The sequence below is a fragment of the Corylus avellana genome, chromosome 9 (genome assembly GCF_965113065.1).
Source record: "Corylus avellana chromosome 9, dhCorAvel1.hap1.2, whole genome shotgun sequence".
NCBI lineage: Eukaryota > Viridiplantae > Streptophyta > Magnoliopsida > Fagales > Betulaceae > Corylus > Corylus avellana.
Window position 1 is genome coordinate 6,788,430 of NC_142498.1, and position 21,027 is coordinate 6,809,456.

At 39.0% G+C, this 21,027-nt stretch overlaps 1 protein-coding gene and 1 pseudogene across 1 annotated transcript; both read left to right on the forward strand.

Moving 5' to 3' along the window:
* Positions 1–3,713: 3,713 nt before the first annotated feature.
* Positions 3,714–5,384, forward strand: LOC132165083 (protein FAR1-RELATED SEQUENCE 5-like; annotated as a pseudogene).
* Positions 5,385–16,941: 11,557 nt separating this feature from the next.
* Positions 16,942–18,087, forward strand: LOC148583648 (uncharacterized). The gene has a single exon (XM_088510728.1). The coding sequence runs from the start codon at positions 16,942–16,944 to the stop codon at positions 18,085–18,087; it is 1,146 nt and encodes a 381-aa protein (XP_088366854.1).
* The last annotated feature ends 2,940 nt before the right edge of the window (positions 18,088–21,027 follow it).

A 21,027-nucleotide genomic window follows, 5' to 3' on the forward strand; every position in this document is an offset into this window, starting at 1 on the left:
AATTGAGAGGTTTTGAAGTTTGGGGGACTTGTCAAATCGCATAGTAATTCAGGAGTTTAAAGCAAAATTACCCCTTAAATTTTTATGCAAAATAAATAATCAAGGGAAAAATATAAAAAGGCCTCTCAAAGTAACAATCATTTGTGAGTTGGCCCTCCAATATTCAAAAGGTACTAAAGTAGCCCCACAAAGTTCCAAAATGTTTCAAAGTGGCCACTCCATTAGTCAACCTCGTCAATTTGGATGAAAAATGCGTCACGTGCTGTCCACGTGCTTTTTTTTTACTTGAAGGTACTAAAATGCCCATTTGTAAAAGGAGAAAATTCCTCTCCCTCAAGCAACGTCGTTTGGCTTAGCTTATAATAGGTTATTATACAATAGCCAAAACAACGTCGTTTTAGCTATTGTATAATAACCTAAGTCAAACACCTCACTCACTCATCTTCTCCATGCCTCACCTTAATTATGTACACCTCAAGCAATGATGATTCGCTTCTTGGGACAATGTTTGGTTGTGCCACTCTCGTCAGATATGCATGCCATAATATATCAATTCACAAGGTTCTCATGACCTCAAAGTACAATCTCTTTTGGCAGCTCAATCTTGACGATAATAATTATGCCAATTCTGCCTAAAAATCTCTTCAAGTGATCAAGCGGGCCCCTTTTTTAGTAGATGAGATTAGGATGAAAGTATATTATCTCAACGCTTTCTTTGGCTTGCTCTTCAAAATCAAATTTTGGCCTGCGGTAATGTTTTCAAGATTTCATGTCCTAAATTCTATTTTTCTATGAAAGCAAGAGATTGAAAGAAGTGTTCTAAATTCTACCTTATTCCATTCCATGAAATCTAGAAGCACTTCTGCAACGTTATCTCTCTCCGCAAAGTGGTATGGAAGATTGGTCTGCTCCGCAAAGCTAAGCTTTTCGGTTTGCTGATGTGGTCAGCCTTTTTACCAGTTTGCCTCCATTCTCTTGATGGAATATAACACTACCCGAGCTCCAGCTTTGCTTGCATTCTTCACCGCTAGGGTGAGGCATGGAGAAGATGAGTGAGTGAGGTGTTTGACAGAGGTTATTATATGTAAAGTCAGAGAATTTGAATATTTTCCATTTTACTTTAATCTAGCATAGGCTGATGATATTTATAATCTGAAGCGTTACACTTCAAATATATAAACTCTCTTTGAGATAAGAGATAATGTAATCTATCTATACAGTTTCAAATATGTAATTTATTTTAATCTAAAATACAGCTTGTTATCTTGAGTCTGTTGGGATAAGACTGGAGATTATTTTGTAAGAGTATTTATCCTTTACACTCCCCCTTAAGCTTAGTGGAGGTGTAACAACTATGAGCTTGTCTTGTAGATTTGAAAACCGGATTGAGGATAAAGGCTTGGTAGAGATATCTGTAACTTGGTCTTTGGATGAGATAAACCGAACGTCTAGAGATTTTGAAGCTACCATATCCCTAACAAAATGAAAGTCGATCTCCACATGTTTGGTTCGAGCATGAAAAACCGGATTGGATGAGAGATACTTGGCGCCTATGTTATCACACCACAAGACTGGAGGATGGGAGACAGGGATCGTCAATTCGCATAAAGGAGATTTTAACCATGATAATTCCACTGCTGTATTTGCTAGTGCCTTGTATTCAGCTTCTGTACTTGACTGAGCCACTGTTGCTTGCTTTTTACAACTCCATGAAACAAGATTTTTTTCTAGAAAAATGTAGTACCCTCTATAGACCGACGATCATCTTGACACCCAGCCCAGTCAGCATTAGTGAATGCTTGCAGTTTATTGGATGTGAATTGCTGGATTTTTAAACCAAGATGAATAGTTTCCTTTAAATATCTCAGTAACCTTTTTGTAGCCTGCCAGTGAGGTAATAAAGGTTTGTGCATGAACTGTGACAATCTGTTCACTGTAAAAGCTATGTCAGGTCGAGTGATAGACAGATGTTGTAGAGCACCAATCGTACTTCAGTAGGGGTGGGATCCGAAAATACCTCACCCTCAAATGCAGATAAAATAATTGAAGTAGACATCGAAGTGCAAACAGGTTTTGCATCAGCCATTTTTGTTCTTTGTAAAATGTCTAGCAAATAATGATGCTGAGAGAGATGAACACCATCTGGTAGCTGTGGGACCTCAATGCCAAGAAAAAAAATTTAACTCACCCAAATCTTTTACTGCAAACTCAGATGCCATGCTACAGAATAACTTTTTAATTTCTGATGTAACTGAGCTTGTGATAATTGCGTTGTCAACATATATAAGAATATATATGGTACAAGCAGTAGATTTATATATGAACAAAGAGGTATATGATTTTGAAGCCCTAAAACCAAATTCTAGCAATTTATTGCTTAACCTAGAAAACCAAGCCTGTGGTGCCTATTTAAGGCCATAGAGCGCCTTCTTCAGTCAATAAATATGGTTAGGGAATTGAGGATGAGCATACCCAGGGGGTTGGAACATGTAAACTTCCTCAGATAAGTGATCGTGCAGAAATGCATTTTGAATGTCAATTTGCTTAAGTGACCAACCAGATGAAATTGCAATAGACAAAATCAAACGTACTGTTGGTTTGATTATCAGGCTGTAGGTCTCTGAGTAGTCAATTCCAGCTTGTTGATGGAAGCCTTTTGCCACTAAACGAGCTTTGTAGCGATCAATTGATCCATCTGCCTTCCCTTTTATGCGGAATACCATTTACATCCAACTATATTATTGGCTGTGAAAGCAAGGACTAAGCACCAGGTGTGATTTTGTAATGGGATTTGCTAGAATGCAATCAGAAGTCCACATTTTCCCCATATAAGTCCACCTAGCAAGTGACACATCATTTTTTTTTGTTTGTCTTTTTCACTCCAGCACACTATTTTCAAGACGCCTTCTCTCTCCTCTGTTGGCCCACGTTGTTCCCCACCCCCTCTCTTTCTCCATTTCTCCCTCTCACCTCCTTTGGGTCCGGCGGAACTCACACTTTCAGCTCTGGAGGTTTGGCTCCGATGTGACAATTTAGTCTGGAGGTTTGGCTTCAGCTCTGGTGGTTTGGCTCCGATCTGGTAAGATTTTGATTTGATTTTATTATTTTTATTTTTTTGCTACGATTTGGATTTTTTTATTATTTTTATTTTTTGCTACAATATAATTCTTTGAACATTCCAATATGATTTTTTGCTGCAATGTGATGTTGCTATAATAATATGCTTGTGCTGGGTGGTGGAAAATGAGATTTACTGCAATGTGATGTTGCTTCTTTTTTGGTGTGTTTCTTCTGTGCATATATGGGATTATCTTACCCATAATATATATATATGCACTTGATTGGATAGGTTCTTGGACTTTACATGAATGGATTTCATTTATAAGATATGGAATGATGTTAGGCATGATTATGTGCATTGGACATTTCATGAGAAGTATTTATATTTTCTTGTTGTCAAATAATTGTACTAATTAAACATTTGTAGGATTGATTGGGACGACCTTCTCTTCTCTTAAATGGACATTTCAAGCTCACGTTTGGACAATGAGGGCGAAGTTAAATCTTTGTATACACATATTCCAAATGATGACGCGGATAAAGAAGACATGTTGGTGCTTTGTTCAGAGGAAGAGCTTGATGATAACGATGACAATGTTGTATTACTCGAGATGATTGATGGGGATGACAAAGTTTAAGAACCACAAAATTCGATGAAATTAAGTTCACATGAAGAAGTTATCTCATATTATAAGAAGTATGTCAGGCAAGTTGGTTTTGGTGTGTTAAGAAGGATGATTAGAAAGATACCAGATGGTCACCCAAATTACATGATCCTTACATGCCTTCGTGATGGCTCAGGAACACAGAGCAAAAGTAATGCTTCCAAAGCAACACCAACAACTAATAGAACTAGGTGTAAGGCAAGGATTTGTGCAAAGTTATGGGATGATGGGACATGGTATTTGAGTAAAGTGGTGTTTGAGCATAATCATCATGTAAGCCCAAGAAAAGCAAGGTTTTTAAGGTGTTTTAAGAATATTAATGATGTTGCGAAAAGAATGCTCGATCTTAATGATACATCTGGAATATGTTTAAATAAGAATTTTAACTCATTGGTTGTTGAAATGGGGGGGTTTGAGAATGTTCCCTTTGGGGAGAAAGATTGTCGAAATTTTATTGCCAAGGCAAGAGAGCTTCGGCTTGGCAAAGAAGGTGGTCAAGTACTTTGTGATTATTTCAGAAGAATGCAAGACATGAATGATGACTTCTATTATGTGATGGACATGGATGATAATGCTAGGTTGCGAAATGTGTTTTAGGCTGATGTACAAAGTAGGGCTGCGTATGAATTCTTTGAGGATGTCATTACATTTGACACAACCTACTTGACAAATAGGTATGACATGCCATTTGCTCCTTTTGTGGGAGTGAATCATCATGGCCAGTCAATAATTTTTGGGGCAGGACTACTATCAAACGAAAATACAGACACATTTATTTAGTTGTTTGAGTCGTGGTTGAAGTGCATGAATTACCGAGCTCCAAATACAATTTTAATAGATCAGGTTAGGGCAATGAAGAATGCTATTGCGAGAGTTTTTTCCAAGAACTCTACATAGATATTGTCTATGGCACATTATGAGAAAATTTCCTGAAAAGTTTGGTGCACATGATTACTGCGATGGCATTAAGAGTGCCTTAAATACTTGTGTGTATGATTCTTTAACCGTGGATGCATTTGAGGAAAATTGAAAAATTTTATTGAGAGCTATCAGTTTCATAATAACTCGTGGTTGAATGGATTATATGGTGAACGGACATTTTGGGTGCCAGCATATATGAAAGATACATTTTGGGCGGGAATGACTACAACACAGCGGAGTGAAAGCATGAATGCTTTTTTTTATGATTACGTGCAGTCACAAACCACACTAAAGGAATTTGTTGATCAGTTTGATGCTTTGAAGAAAATGGTTGAGAATGAGGCGCATGCTGATTTTGATTGTTTCAATCGCACAATTCCATGTGCAACCAATCTGTCTTTAGAGAAGCAATTTCAAGATGTTTACACAAATGCGAAGTTCAAAGAAGTTCACCAACAATTTGTGACATATGTGCATTGTAACAATTCTCTTCTTAAAAGTGAAGGCGCAATTTCTACCTATCAAGTGGTTGAAAGGTGTCAACATGAAAACCAAATGATCGACAAAACATTTATTGTTTTTTTCAATGAAGATGAATTTGAAGTGAAGTGCACTTGTGCAATGTTTGAATTCAGAGGCATCGTATACAAACATTCTATTTTAGTTCTAGTGACAAAGAAAGTTACAATGTTGCCACCAAGATATATTCTTGACAGATGGAGGAAAGATATAAATTGAAAATATACTTTGATTAAAGAGTAGTTGTGATGCGTTTGTGAGTAGCTCTAACGCCCAAAGATATGACAAAATGTTCAAAAAATTTGAAGAATTAGCATCGCTTGCATTAGAAAGTGTGGAATATTCCATGGAAGTGATGAAAAATCTTGATATGTTAAATGAGAAATATTGTGCCTTAAAGTCTAGAAAGGTGTTTTCTCCTGTTAAGGTTAAATGTCTCGGGAGACCACGAAATTTAAGAAGGGTACCTGCTATAAAAAAAATGTCCAAAAAATTACAAGGAAAGATGGTGCCTACTGTAAAGAAAGCGGCCAACAAATCCCATTTAGAGAATAAGATATCAAGGAACAACAATGTAAAAAAGAAAGGAGAGAAAAAGAAGGTTCATAATTTTTTTTTCCTTTTATTTGAAAATCAATCATTTCTTTACTTGTGTTTAATTATGATTTTGCATTTATTTAAATTTGTTCATATGTGTGTTAGGTGGATCCAATGAATGAGCTCTTAAAATTACTCAGCCAACACAAATATGACGAAGCTTTTACTTCAGCCTTACAAATAAGTGATGTGTTTATTGTATACTCATTATGCTCTCAGGTTTACAAATTTATCATTATGTTACGTTGCTTATTGAAGTATACTCGCTGCAACCATTTCTTATTGACGTTTTCTTTTTAGGTTGATCTATAGTGTATCTTATCTATAGATCCTCTTCCTTTGAGCCAAATAGTATTGCTTTACCTTTTGAGGCATCTAACATACGGTGTCAATAACAACAAACCGCAAAAAATTGGTTGGATGATAGATGTTGCTAATGCCATAATCCCAACAGATCCAATGATTGCAATGCATGTGCGGCCAATCCTCAATGAAGCCTTTCATGTTCTCAACCATCAACAATATTTGTCTACAATTACTGATTATGAGCACTCAAGTATCCGTCGTTTGCTGCATGTAATTTGTTCTAAGATCTCTTAATATGCCATAACTTTTTGTGTTTCCATGTAATTGTGAATGTTTAATTTAGATATTTCGATGATGCCCATTAATTTTGGCTTATTTAGTAATTGTTGGTTCATTTGTTCTATCAGAAGGTGTAAATTTTTTTTTAGGCAGTTTTGATTTTCCCAAATGTTTGAGATTTCAATGTTTTTTTTTATTTTTTGACAAGTCCCTAGCCTTTGTTTATAGAGCAAGTCCTTAGCCTTTGTTAAAGAATTTCCTAAAATCATTTGCCAATATAAAAGAATGCAATAAAAACATTTCATTAATTATTTACGTCCATTCACAAAGGTTTTGCTATAAAATCTTCACATAAACAATGGAGAATTGAAATAAACTTGTGTTCCAAAACAATGGAGAATTCCATGAAACATTTGCCAAATATAGTATCCATCTCAAGCTGTAACTGACTAATTAAAATAAACTTGTGTTCCAAAACTGATGTCTATGAGTTGAAGCCTCTGCCATATCTGATGGTGGAAATCAATTCTTGAAATCAACAATAACCATCACAATATCCAGCATTTGCAACTTTTTGCAACCTTTTGAATCTTGTGGACATTCAAACCAGTGATCCGAAAATGGATTTATTGGGCCATTTGTTCTGCCAAACCAGAAGAACTTATGGAAATTATGATACAATATGATTCTGAAAAAAATTTTAAAGCAATCAAAGCAAGTGGTTTGCAAAAAATTATTACTTTGGAATTTCTCAAACTCATCCAAAAACCCCAGAGAACATTCCCAACAAAAGTATCTAGCAAACGAAACAGAACAAAAATTCACTAGCATTTCTATTCAAAAAATTACCTTCCGGCCATAACAAAAACAGAAATTTCAATAGAAAAAAATGCTCAACAACCATTTCGTTCCTTCCATAACTGAAATCCCCAAAAGCAATAACACCCCAAAATATTGTTCCCATCCCCTCCATTCAATTCAGTCCTAGCCAAGCAAAACTTCCAACTACCAACAAACAACCAAAACGGAAAACAACCAAAAGACAAAGAAAAAGAAAAAGGCATTAATATTACCTCAGATCGACTCTGGATGAGCACAAAGATAGGACCCAAATCAAACCGCCGAATGTAAGACCTGAGAAAATAATTAAACTTGATACTAGTAACCTCATAGTAATCTGAATTAATTAATGGGATAAATTGTACATGTGATAATTTAGAATAATAGATATAATAATAATAATGACTTTATCATAATTGAGATATATATGAGATTAATAATAATAATAATAATATTTATGTGATAATAATATAATAACAATATTATTTAATAATGATATACTTATGTAATATAAGCTTTTGTGATAAAAAAAATTAACTAATAATAATTTTAGTGTGACAATCGATTAATAAATAAATGTAGTGTGGGGAATTAAAGAGAACAAACCAGATAGAATTAATATGATGTGAGGTAATATAGCAATTTATAAAAGATAGAGCTTTAAAATAAAAGGGAGATCTAACTAGTGCCACATGTCGGGCCGTGGTTTGATGGAAGAAGATAACATTATCTTCTCCCTTCTCCCAAAACACACATATGTTTCTCCCCCCATTTCCCCTTCTTCCTCTTATCTCCTTCTCCCTTTCTTCTCTCCTTTCTCTTCACGCACACACACATGGCCGAGAGAGAGAGAGAGAGAGATTATGAGATTGAGAGAGGAAGAGATGCAGACCGTGATGAGAGAGAACAAGGAAGAGAGAGAGAGCTGCTGCCGAGAAGAAGAAGAAGGTGATAAAACACAAGGGGATTCCGGCCATGGAGTTAGTGAGGTAAACATTAAAGCTTTCTCTTATGATTTTCGTGTTACCCATGGGATTAGAAGCTAGAAATTGTGTGGATTTGTGGGGCTTTGATTTGGGTTTGAAAGTTACGATTCTTGAAAGGGATTTTTGAGGATTTTGTTAAATGGTTGAATCTCTAGTTTCTCTTTTAAGGTTTTGTCCTACCAATTGCATTCCAAGCTTGAAATCATAATGATTTGGGGAATTTTTAATTAGGTCCGAAAATTGGGGAATTTTAATAAGAAACCTAATTCCTAAAATTAATGTGGGGCTTTTATGTGTAGTAGATTGCTATGCATGATTCAAGCTCCGGGTTATTAAAATTAATGGGTTGAAACTCTAATTTTACTTATTGGTAAAGCATGGACATAAACCCTAATTTTATATGGTTTGAATTAATTTGAGGCTTTAGGTATGTGAACACTAGGGATGTTGTTTGAATGGGTTAATTACATTTAAAGTGTTAATTAATCCTAGGTTTTCATGGGTTCCTAGGAAATTGATAACTATAGGGTTTAGGTTCTAATATGTCATAATAGAATCATAATGATTGTTGTAAGTGTTATGAGAATTATAAAGTTTGGGGTAAATTGCTAGATTAAATAGCTTAGAAGAAAATAACAATTATAGGGTTAAGTGTAATGCTTAACCTAGAGTCTATGTATATGCCTCAAGATTTAGTGATTCAATATATTATAATGTAGAATCATAGTTCAATGTAACTAAGTTATTAGATAATTAATGTATTAGCTAATGGAGCGTGATACTTGTAGTGCTCAAGTATCTTTATAGAGTGAGTTGTTAAGCTAAGAATAGAGCTTAATTATGTGTTTATTATGTAAATGCTTAGGTGCATTACGTTTGAGTCAAGAATCCACCGAAGGGTACTCAAGCAAACAAGGTAGGTATTTTACTTACAGGGCAAAAAGATAGTATGTTTTAAAGTATAAAAGATGTTTTGGATGAATGATTAATACAAGGTGTTTTGTGATTATATGACTATTTAATGATATCTATGAGATGTGTTGGATGAATGTTTGATGTAATGTTTCTATGATCTTTTATGGGTTTACAAGATAATGTGATGATTATGTTATGAGCATTTTGATGGTTCACATAGTTTATGACATGATTCTAGATTTTATGATATGAGTTATGATAGCATATGAGTTTAAGGATTTATTGACATGAGCATGAACATAGCATGAGCAATGAAACGGAAACGGGGTTCAACTCCAATAGTGATTGAGTATGGTCTCACTACCGTAAAGCTGGCCCATGCATAACGGAAACGGGGTTCAACTCCGGTGGTGATTGAGTAGCGTCTCACTACCGTAGAGCTGGCCTCATGTATAATAGAAACAACATGACGGCCCCTGGTAGCGATGACAAGTCTCCTACCGCAGGATTGGCCTCATGATGGAAATTGCACAAGGTGATGAGCATAAGCATGCATAGCATATGATTGCATGAAAATGATGATAAAGGCATGGGGAACCCAGCCTTACTTTGTAGATGGCACAAGTAGCGGCAAACAAAGGTTAGAGATAAATGATGATAAATGAAAGGTAACTGGTCTGACTTTGTAGATGGCCTAAGTAGAGGCAAACAAAGTAAGAACAATCCTTGTTTTGTAGATGGCACAAGTAGGGGCAATCAAAACAAGGATTAGCCTTATTCTGTAGATGGCACAAGTAGGGGCATGCAGAGTAAGGACAGAGACAAATGATGTTAAAGGAAAGGCAACTGGTCTTACTTTATAGGTGGCACAAGTAGCAGCAAGCAAAGTAAGAATGGTCCTTGTTTTATAGATGGCACAAGTAGGGGCAAGCAAAACAAGGATTGGCTTTACTCTGTAGATTGCACAAGTAGAGGCAAGCAAAGTAAGGACATGGACAAATGGTACATAGAGAAACAAGAATGACAATGATAAGCATGAGCTTGCATGGCACATGAATGTTATGATGATGATGATATATGATGCTTGCATTGTTGCATATGATGATTTTTATGCTAGACGTATTGATATGCATACGAGACGGGAGATGGAACTGTGTGTATGTATATCGTTATGGATAGATGATGCATGGTGACTTTCCATATGTATTATTGCTAAGCTATATAATTTGTAAATATGTATAAAGTTAGATGAGTTAGTATACGCATGTTCCGAGAGTGGACGATTGGGCTTACGTATACTCTCACAGCTGATTTAATATGTTTCAAATGATGTTTATTTTGGAAAGCCTAGTAAGTTCTATACTACTGAGAGTCTCTATTTCATGGAGCCGGAGATGGCGAGCTCATAAATCAGCTTGCATCATGGGTGGTGGTGATTCCCGTTGTGCAGACAATGTTGTGGATGCAGGTACAGAGATGGTAGATGAGGATCTTGTTGCCATGTATTTAGGCCACGATGTTCGAGGTCTAGATGCGTTGGAGGTCTACTTTGTTTTGTTGGACTAGTTGTTAGTCCTCTTTGTTAGAGCATTTATATATATGCTTAGATGTTGGTATTTTGTCTATGGCTCGTGTCACATGTGACACTTTGTTTAGCCATTCTTTTGTATGTAAAGCTCTACTCACATAGATGTATTTGTTAGCTCTAATGTATTATGTATGTCTTATGTTATTTATGTTCCGCTATAAAGAAATGAACTCTGATTAATCATGGACGATGCATATAACTCTGTGAGACTTATGATATTGTCAATCAGGTTAATGTATGGGTTCGTGGTATACTACGATATCGTCATGCTACTGTGACAATCCGCTTTGTTGTGGGTTATTGGTTTTTAAAAGAAAAAATTTGAATCATGTTTTTATCAAGCTGGTCGTCACACCGGACCCAACCCACTGCTGAACCCAACCCACAATCGTTTCTGAACCCAGTCAACTGACGCCAATGAGTTTCATCATCACCGTCACTGAGAGAGAGCTCAAAGAGGGAGAGCATCTGAGAGGGACCCAAATCAAACAGCCGGACCCAACCCACATTCGTTTTCGAACCTAGTCAACCGATGCCAGTGAGTTTCATTGTCACCATCACCGTCTGAGAGAGAGCATCTGAGAGGGAGAGGGAGAGCGTCTGACATGGAGGGAGGGAGGGAGAGAGAGCGTATAGCAGAGGGGTTTTCGATTTGGAATTTGAGATGCTTGAATTTGAGAGAGAGTGGGTCGAAAATTTTGAATGTGAGCCGATAGAGGAGAGAGAAAAGACATGCTTTCTCTTGTTCATTTTGAAATTAGTGTGCGAAAAAGACAAAAATATATATGAAGATGCTTGCCACGTTGACATATATGGGGAAAATGTGGAGATTTGCTTGCATTGAAGCATTTCTCTTCTATAATAGGGCATCAAACTCAGAATTCACGGCTGTTCTCCAGTGAGGGTCCGTAGATGCCTGAGTGTAACATGTAGGTTATGTAACATTGAAAGTACTGTCAGCCATGAGAGCATGTGGAGAGGTGTATTTTGTGGATCCATTAGGAAAGAGCTTTGGTTTGGTGATATTATTTTTTCCAAACTTCACTCACACCCTGTCTAGATGAACTCCCAGATGTAGCCCTCTCATCAAGCTCCTTTTGCAAGTGGTATGCACTCTTGACATAAAAGATGCCATTCGCAGTGACTCTCCATATCAAAACATCAGGCTGATTTGTGCAGCTTAATGGAAGAGATTGAATTAGTTGGGCCTCCTCATTAGAAAAAATTCTTTCTAATAGTTGGACATTCCACCCCTTCAAATCCTCATCAATCAATTCCTTCACGGTGGCTTCCGGATTGAGGACTGTGGAAGAAGAACATACCCGATATGTACTCAGATTGGGAAGCCATCTATCCTTCCATATTTTAATCGATGGTCCATTCCCAATGCGCCATATTAGTTACTTCTTAAGTAATCCACATGAACTATAGATACTCCGCCATGCAAAAGACGGCCTTCCACCCACCTTAGCCTACAAAAACGAACCATCCAGATAATACTTTGCTTGCATAATCTTCGCCACCAAACTCTCCGGATGGTTCCACAGTCTCCACCCTTGTTTAGCCAACAAGGCCTTATTAAAACATGTGAAATCACGAAAACCCATCCCACCCAAGGATTTTGCCATGCCCAACTTTCCCTAAGTCATTCAATTAATCCGTGTTTCATTGTCTTGATGACCCCACCAGAATTTGCGCATATGAGAATTTATATTCGAGCAAAGTCCTTTGGGAAACAAGAAAATACTCAAGCAGTAAGCCGGTATAGGCCGTATTACCACCTTAAGTAAAATTTCCTTGCCCGCTTGAGGTAGAAATTTCAGCTTTCAATCCTGCAATCTGGTCCACACCCGATCAATGATACCTTTAAATGCAGCTATTCGTGATTTCCCCACCAAAGCTAGAAGACCCAAATAACTGAATAAGTATCATAGCGTTGGGTGACTGGTAACCCTGCAGTCGCCAAAATAGCTCTCTGCTCCGCCACAGTTGTATTCTTACTAAAAAACAAAGATGTTTTGTTATTGTTGAGTCGTTGGCCCGACGCTGCTTCATATTGTCAAAGAATATGAGTCATAGAATCCCGCTGTGCAATATTACACTACAAAAAATGAATTTTTTACTGACATGGGTTTTTTGACGTGTCAGGTGGTCTAACACGTCAGAAAATTTTCCTGACGGGGCATTTTTGACGTGTTTTGGGCGTTAAAATTTTAGGTGTCAGAAACGAAAAATTTCTGACGTGTTAGATGTAACACGTCAAAATTTTCTGACGTGTCACTTTCTGACGCGTCAAAAATTTTTCTGACATGTCAAATTTTTACACGTCAGAAAATTTTCTGTCGTGTCAAAATTGACATGTCAGTAATTTATAAATTATTAAAAAATAATAATTTTTCTTTTTTAAAATTTTTTCTGGATTTTTTTTTTCAATTAAAAAATTTATTAATTTAAATTATTTTTCAATTACAATATATATATGTTTTTTAATTCTTGTCACCGGCCACCGTACGTTTCTCCCTGATCTCTTCTTTCCTCCATTTTCACTCTCTCTCTTCTTTTCTCCATTTTCAAAAACCCAAACCCAAAAAATCAAAACCCAAATAAAAAAATCAACATGAAAAATCAAAAACCCAAACGTCAAACCCAACAAATCTTCAAAAACCCAAAAAATCTTCTTATCTTCTCTTCTTCGATCTTCTTCTCTTCTCCTTTTTTTTTTTTTTTTTTTTTCTTCTGCTCTTCTTCTCTTCTCCTTTTCTTTTTCTTCTACTTGATATGCTTTTCTTCTAGCTCTGCTACCGTGTAGAGAGATTGAGAGAGAAGAGCGAGATTCAAAGAGATTGAGAGAGAAGTGGCCAGGGAGCTTTTGCTGCGTGCAGAAAGAAGAGGGAGATTGAGAGAGGGATAGAAGATCTGAAATTAAATAAGAAAAGAAGATCTAGTGGAAAGAATAAATAATAAAAGAGGGAAAGAAGAGGAAAAATTAAAGTTGAATGTCCCGCTATTTTTTTCTGATGTGCTAGCTTAACACGTCAGAAATTTCTGACGTGCTAAAACTAGCACGTCAGAAATTTCTGACGTGCTAAAACTAGCACGTCAGAAAAAAAAAAAAAAATAGTGTTTTAATACATGCAGCTAAATAGTGTTTTTGCATGAAAAAAAAAAAAAAAAAGAGAGAGAGAGAAATAGAGAGAAGAAAATAGATTTTATTTTTTTTAATTTCTATATTATTGCATGGAGAATAATAAATCAATGAAATCTGGAACGAAAGGCTAAGAGCAGTTATTTAATAAAGATTTGGAAAGATTTTGAGTCTCATTTTCATTTAAAATCCTTCCTAATAAAAAACAAAAATTAGATGAAATATATATAATATAAATAAACCTGATAAAAAAAAAAAATTATTGACTTGTCAAAATAACGTGTCAATAAATTTTGACCTGTCAAAGTGACACGTCAATAAATATTGACATGCCAAAATGACACGTCAATATTTCTTGATATGTCTAATTTTAGCACATCAATAAGGTGGCGTTTGGCAACCGCAATGGAGCCCGCCTAGATACTGTTTAACATTTGGTTCTGTGCCTTCCAACACGTGACCCTTGTAAAATTACTTTTTTAGCCATTTATTTTCTTAGGTGCGTGTTGGGTCATGAACTAGCCTACTATTTATTGAGCAGTCCTTAGGCCCAGCCAGAAGGGGCCCAAATCTGAGATCTGTTTATGGAAGGCCCAAATCCGAGACCTACTGATGTGATCCGAGACGAGACCTACTCACACAGTCCGAGACGAGACCTACTCACGCAGTCCGAGACGAGACCTACTCATGTGATCCGAGACCACGAATTTGAAGCAACCTCTAGCCGAGACCATAAAGTCCGAGAATAACTCAGGATTTGTAAGTCTCGGTAAAAGGAGTAACTTCGATATCCTGAAAGATGTTATTTTTAGTATTTGAGTAATCTTATTATCAAATTTCTTACAACCAGAATATATCTTGCACATATCCACGAAGATATGATAATTGATCACAAAGGCGATCAAGTCCTATTCAAACGCTTTAAGTTGATATGGCCTAAACAGATTACAAATCGCTGAAATAGTGGAACAACTAACAAACATGATCTTTCATTCAAATGTTTGTTCAGCTGATATTAAAGGATAAGATTCCTGAATACATGGAAAATCAAATCCTCTCCCTGCCTATAAATACAAGTCATGTGGTCAAAGCAAAGGTAATCACAACTCTCATTCTCTGAGTTCTATAGTTGTTGACAGTATCCTTTTTCTTTCTCATTCTGACTTAGGCATCGGAGTGCTCACGCCGGCTCACCCCCGGTCACTTCGATCCTTCTTTCTTTCTTGTTGTGCAATCAAATACCTTGTGTGTCGGTAAACTTAAGCTCGGCAGGCGTGTCACGTCATCACTTGGAAAACTGTGCATCAACAGTTTGGCGCCGTCTGTGGGAATTCTTGATTTTCATCAGTTCTCTACTAATCCAAAATGGTGACTACCCGTTCCACTGCTGCAGCCTCCAACGCACCACCACCACCCGATCTAGCCGAATTCATGAAGCAGATGTCTGAATCCATGAAGGCTCTGAAGAAGCAAAATGAAGACCTGGCTGTGAGGCTCACAGCTGCTGAGGGCCGTAATAGCCAGAGGGACCAAGAGCGAGCAAGAAGACGTGAAGAACGGCGTGAGAAGGAAAGGCGAAGGGAAATTCGTGATGGGAAGCGGACGGCTGGTTCACACCGTGACGAAGAAGCGAGTTCAGTTCAAGCTAGTCATCATACTACTGTCCAGAATGAGGAGCACCAAGAGCAGGAGAGGTCCCAGCATACGAGGCCTCGACGGGAACAACCTCATGGGCAAAATGAAGGCCAGATGAGTGCTGACATGGAGGATCTGAAGAAGAAGTACGAAGAACTGACCCATAAGTTGGCTGCAAGGGATGAGAAAACCCCTGCTTCAGGGTTCATGGATAACACCGACCTGCCTTTCACTGATCAAGTGCTAAATTTCCCTTTGCCTGAAAACTTCAAGATGCCTCGCATCAAGGAGTTTAATGGTAGTGGCGACCCTTCGGAGCATATGGAAAGCGTCCGTGTTCACTTTTCCCTTCACAGGTTTCCGGATGAAATAGCATGCAGAACCTTTCCTCTCACTTTGGAAGGAGTTGCTCAAGACTGGTTTGCCAGATTGCCTGCCAAGTCAATAGACAGTTTCAAAGAACTTGGAAGTCTCTTTTTAAGCCAATTTCTGGCTACCAAGAAGAGGAGAAAGCACTCGGCTTGCTTACTGTCTTTACGTCAAAGGAAGGAGGAAAGCCTGAAAGATTTCATGCATAGGTTCAATAAAGAAAAATTGTTAGTGGATAACCCGGGGGATCAAACGGTGTTATCCGCATTATGGCATGGGGTCAGGCCAAATGGGCCTCTAATGGCCGAAGTATCAAAAAGTTCGACAGAAATAACTCTTCCCGAGTTTATAGCCAAGACAAAGGAGTATATTAATCAGGAGGAAATGATTAAAGCTCTCACGAAAGGTCAGGAGGAAGAAGACCGGGAGAAGGAGGACGCCAAAAAGGAGGAGGGCGCCAAAAAAGAGCCACCTATAGCATCTGTCCCGAAGGAAGAAAGGTTTCAGAAGAGAATAGTGAAGAAGACTGTACCATCAGTCCCGAAGACCGAACCCCGGCGACGTGAAGATCGGAGGTTCACACCTTTGAATACCAGGGTCAATGAAGTGTTTATGGAAATTAGAAGAGACCCAGCTTTCAGGTGACCAAGTAAGTTACGGGGTGATCCAAGGAAGCGAGATCGGACGAAGTTCTGCGAATACCACAATGATCACGGACATTTGACGGAAGACTGCATAACCTTGCGGCAGGAAATCGAAACTTTCATTAGAAATGGAAGGCTGGTAAGATTCCTAGCAGGGGAAAGGAACCAAGGCGCGGTGCATCAACAGCCTTTCCTATTAGAAGGGAACCGAGCTGAAAGGGCACGGGAGCCGAGACGTGATCGGGATGATGGTCCCAGAGAAGACCCGAGACCCCCTCGGGATCAAGGAGTAGTAGGAGAAATCCATACTATTGCAGGAGGAATAGCTGGTGGATGACAGTCTAATTCGGCCAGGAAAACCCATGCTAGGAAGACACATGCCGAGGAAGTTTTTACAGTGCAAAGACCGTCCAAAGTTGCAAAAAAGGATTCAGTGATCCTTTCTTTTTTTGAAGAAGACGCTAGGGGAGTAATGCAGCCACATGATGATCCCCTAGTCATAACAGTAACAGTGGCCAACCATATGATTCACAGAATTTTGGTGGACAATGGAAGCTCGGCTGATGTACTGTACTGGCCAGTTTTTAAACAAATGGGTATTGATCGTGATAGGATCACACCATTTAGCTCTCCCTTGGTTGGATTTGCAGGAGAACAGGTCCAGCCGATTGGTCTTATTTCACTGCCTGTAATGGCAGGGATGGCACCTAAGCAGAAAACCGTGATGGTAGATTTCCTGGTTATTGATCGACCAGGGGCCTACAATGCCATTATCGGTAGACCCGCTTTAAATAAGTTAAAGGCCGTAACTTCAACATACCATTTGATGATGAAGTTCCCGACGGAAGAAGGGGTCGGAGAAGTGAAAGGGGATCAGACCCTGGCGAGAAGATGTTACAATACGTCTCTCAAGAGGGTCTCGGATCCGACTCCTATTGTGATTGGTACAGTAGGTGGTAATAACAGGAATGACCCAAAGGGAGAGCCAGCTGAACCTTTGGAGGATGTGGTAGTGAGTGGAGACAAGACTTTGAAGATTGGAACACAACTCAGTCCCAGAATCCGAGACGACCTCATTATCTTCCTCAGAAAGAATTTAGAAGTTTTTGCATGGACTCATGAAGATATGCCAGGAATTGATCCTGAAGACATCATCCACCAGCTAAATGTGGATCCAAGTGTAAAACCAGTAAAGCAAAAAAGAAGAAAGTTCGCCCCTGAACGGAATGTGGCCATAGCAGAAGAAGTGAAGAAGCTTCTTAAAGCTCGTTTCATCGAAGAAGTATATTATCCCGATTGGTTGGCTAATGTAGTATTGGTCAAAAAGTCCAATGGGAAGTGGAGGATGTGCGTGGATTTCACTGACCTCAATAAAGCCTGTCCAAAAGACAGTTTTCCATTACCCCGCATTGATGCATTGGTGGACTCAACAGCTGGGTATGGATTACTTAGCTTCATGGATGCCTTCTCTGGTTACAACCAGATATATATGCATCCAGAAGACCGTGAGAAAACTGCGTTCATAACTGACCGAGGCTTGTACTGTTATAAGGTCATGCCCTTCGGCTTGAAAAACGCAGGGGCAACATACCAGAGGCTGGTAAACAAGATGTTCTGAGACCAGATCGGACGCAATATAGAAGTATACGTTGATGACATGCTAGTCAAGAGTGTGCTGCCACAGGACCACACACTCGACTTACAAGAGACGTTCGCAACCTTGAAGAAGTATGGGATGAAGTTGAATCCCTCAAAGTGTGCATTCGGAGTTTCATCAGGAAAGTTCCTCTGTTACATGGTATCCAGCCGAGGAATAGAGGCCAATCCTGAAAAAATACAAGCTGTCTTGGATATGCAATCTCCGAGAAACTTAAAGCAGCTCCAGCAATTGACAGGAAGGGTAGCGGCACTAAATCGGTTCATTTCACGGTCGACCGATAAGTGTCTTCCGTTTTTCAAAGTCTTGCGAAAGGCCTTTGAATGGACAGACGAATGTGAAGAAGCCTTCGGACAGCTGAAAAAATATCTTGTGAGCCCTCCTTTGCTGAGCCAGATAAAGCCTGGGGAGGTACTATATTTGTATTTAGCTGTGTCTAGAACGGCTGTAAGTGCTGCATTAATCCGAGAGGAAGAAGGAATTCAAAAGCCTGTATACTTCACAAGCAGAGCTTTGAGGGGCGCTGAAGAAAGGTATCCCCAGATGGAAAAATTGGCTTTTGCCTTGATTATAGCATCCAGGAAGCTCCGACCTTACTTTCAAGCCCATACTATCCGGGTGTTGACCGAATACCCTTTAAAAAAAATACTAAGAAAGCTAGATCTATCGGGAAGATTAGCTAACTGGGCCATGGACCTGGGAGAATTCGATATTGAATTTCTTCCTCGGAATTCTCTCAAGGGTCAGGCACTGGCTGATTTTCTGGCAGAATTCACTAATTTGCCAGACATCACTAGTTGGCCCAGTGATGAGACCTGGGTAATCTACGTAGATGGGTCGTCTACAAAGAAACATGGTGGAGCTGGGATAGTAATGATTACTCCCGATGGGGAAGAGTTATGTAGTGCAGTAAAGTTGAAATTCAGAACAACGAATAACGAGGCCGAGTACGAGGCAGTCTTGGCAGGACTCGGTTTAGCTCTTGAAATGGGAGCCAAATTTGTTGAAATACGGAGTGACTCTCAGGTCGTTGTAGGGCACATCCGTGGGGAATTCGAAGCCAAGGGAAACAAGATGAAGTTATACTTATCTAAAGTGCAGGATTTGCAAGCTTTATTTGAAAAGTTTAGCATTGTGAAGATTCCGAGACCAGAGAATGAAAGGGCAGACCAGTTGGCTCGGATTGCCTCAACGGCCAGTAAAGAAATTGAAGTCGAGACTCCTATCCAAATTCTTCAACAGTCATCAGTTATCGAGACGGTGTCGGTCTCGACAGCCGAGACCATGCCTGATTGGCAGCTAGAAATTGTGGAATATCTGGAAAGAGGAATAAACCCTTCAGATAAAAAACTGGCTATCAGATTGAAGGTAAGAGCGGAAAGATTTACAATGATAAATGGAGTCCTTTACAAAAGGGGTTTCACGTTGCCACTCTTAAAATGTGTTTCGAAGGATGAAGGAAACTATATCCTTAGAGAGATCCATGAGGGAGTCTGTGGAAGCCATTCTGGAGCCAGAATATTGGCACATAAAGCAGTCCGAACAGGTTTCTATTGGCCCAACATGAATCAGGACTCGGCAAATATAGTCAGAAATTGTGACAAATGCCAGCGATTCGCTAACGTCACTCATCAACCGCCTGAAGACTTGAGTGCAATCTCTTCACCTTGGCCCTTCTCCCAATGGGGGGTAGATATAGTAGGACCATTGCCTCGGAGCAGGGGAAATGCACAGTTCGCGGTTGTTGCTGTAGATTATTTCACCAAGTGGGCAGAGGTTGAAGCCTTGGTTAATATCACAGCCAAAACAATTGAACGATTCTTATGGAAGAACATCATATGTCGGTATGGCATTCCCCATGCTTTTATCACGGATAATGGCAAGCAATTTGACTGCGACTCATTTCGATCTTGGTGTGCCCAGCTGCGAATAAAGAACTATTACTCGTCTCCAGGGCACCCCCAGGCAAATGGGCAGGTAGAGGCCACCAACAAAACAATTTTCAAGATCTTGAAGAAAAAGCTGGATGATCGAAAAGGCAACTGGGCAGAAGATCTGCCAGAAGTATTGTGGGCATACCGAACAACCAAGAGGATTCCAACCGAAGAAACACCATATGCCTTAGCATTCGGAACTGAGGCAGTCATTCCAGCCGAGGTAGGCTCAGGCAGCTATCGCGTAGAGACCTTCCAATCCGAGACTAATAACGAAGGGTTACAGCTACATTTGGATTTGCTACAAGAGAAGCGGGATCAAGCCCAAGTGGCTATGGCAGCATATCAAGCGAGAGTGACTCGTTATTACAACAAAAAGGTCAAGCCTCGGAGCTTCAAAGTTGGAGATATGGTTCTACGTAAAGCTACTTTGGCAACTAAGGACCCGGCTGAGGGAAAGCTGGCTCCTAGTTGGGAAGGACCTTATAAGGTGATTGAGTGCAAAAGAGCAGGAGCATACCACTTGGAAGATTCCAAAGGTAAGGCTCTTCCGAGGCCTTGGAATGCTGAGCACCTTAAAAAGTACTATGTCTAAAACGCTGCGATATGTAATTTGTTCGTCATTTCATTACTTTATTTTGATGAATAAAAGTATTTCGGAGTTATGCAGCATATAAGGTTCATATGTACAAAATTAAATGATCTCAAAGAAGACGGCTGAAAAGGTGCTTCCAAGCAGGATGCAACCAAAAGAAGCAATCTCTAAAAGAACTCTCCGAGACCTAACTCGGAGCAGCATAAAAGAACTCTCCGAGACCTAACTCGGAGCAGCATAAAAGAACTCTCCGAGATCTAACTCGGAGTAGCATCAAAGAACTTTCCGAGACCTAACTCGGAGTAGTATATATAAAAAAAACTCTCCAAGAACTAACTTGGAGCAGTATAAAAACTCTTTGAGACCTGACTC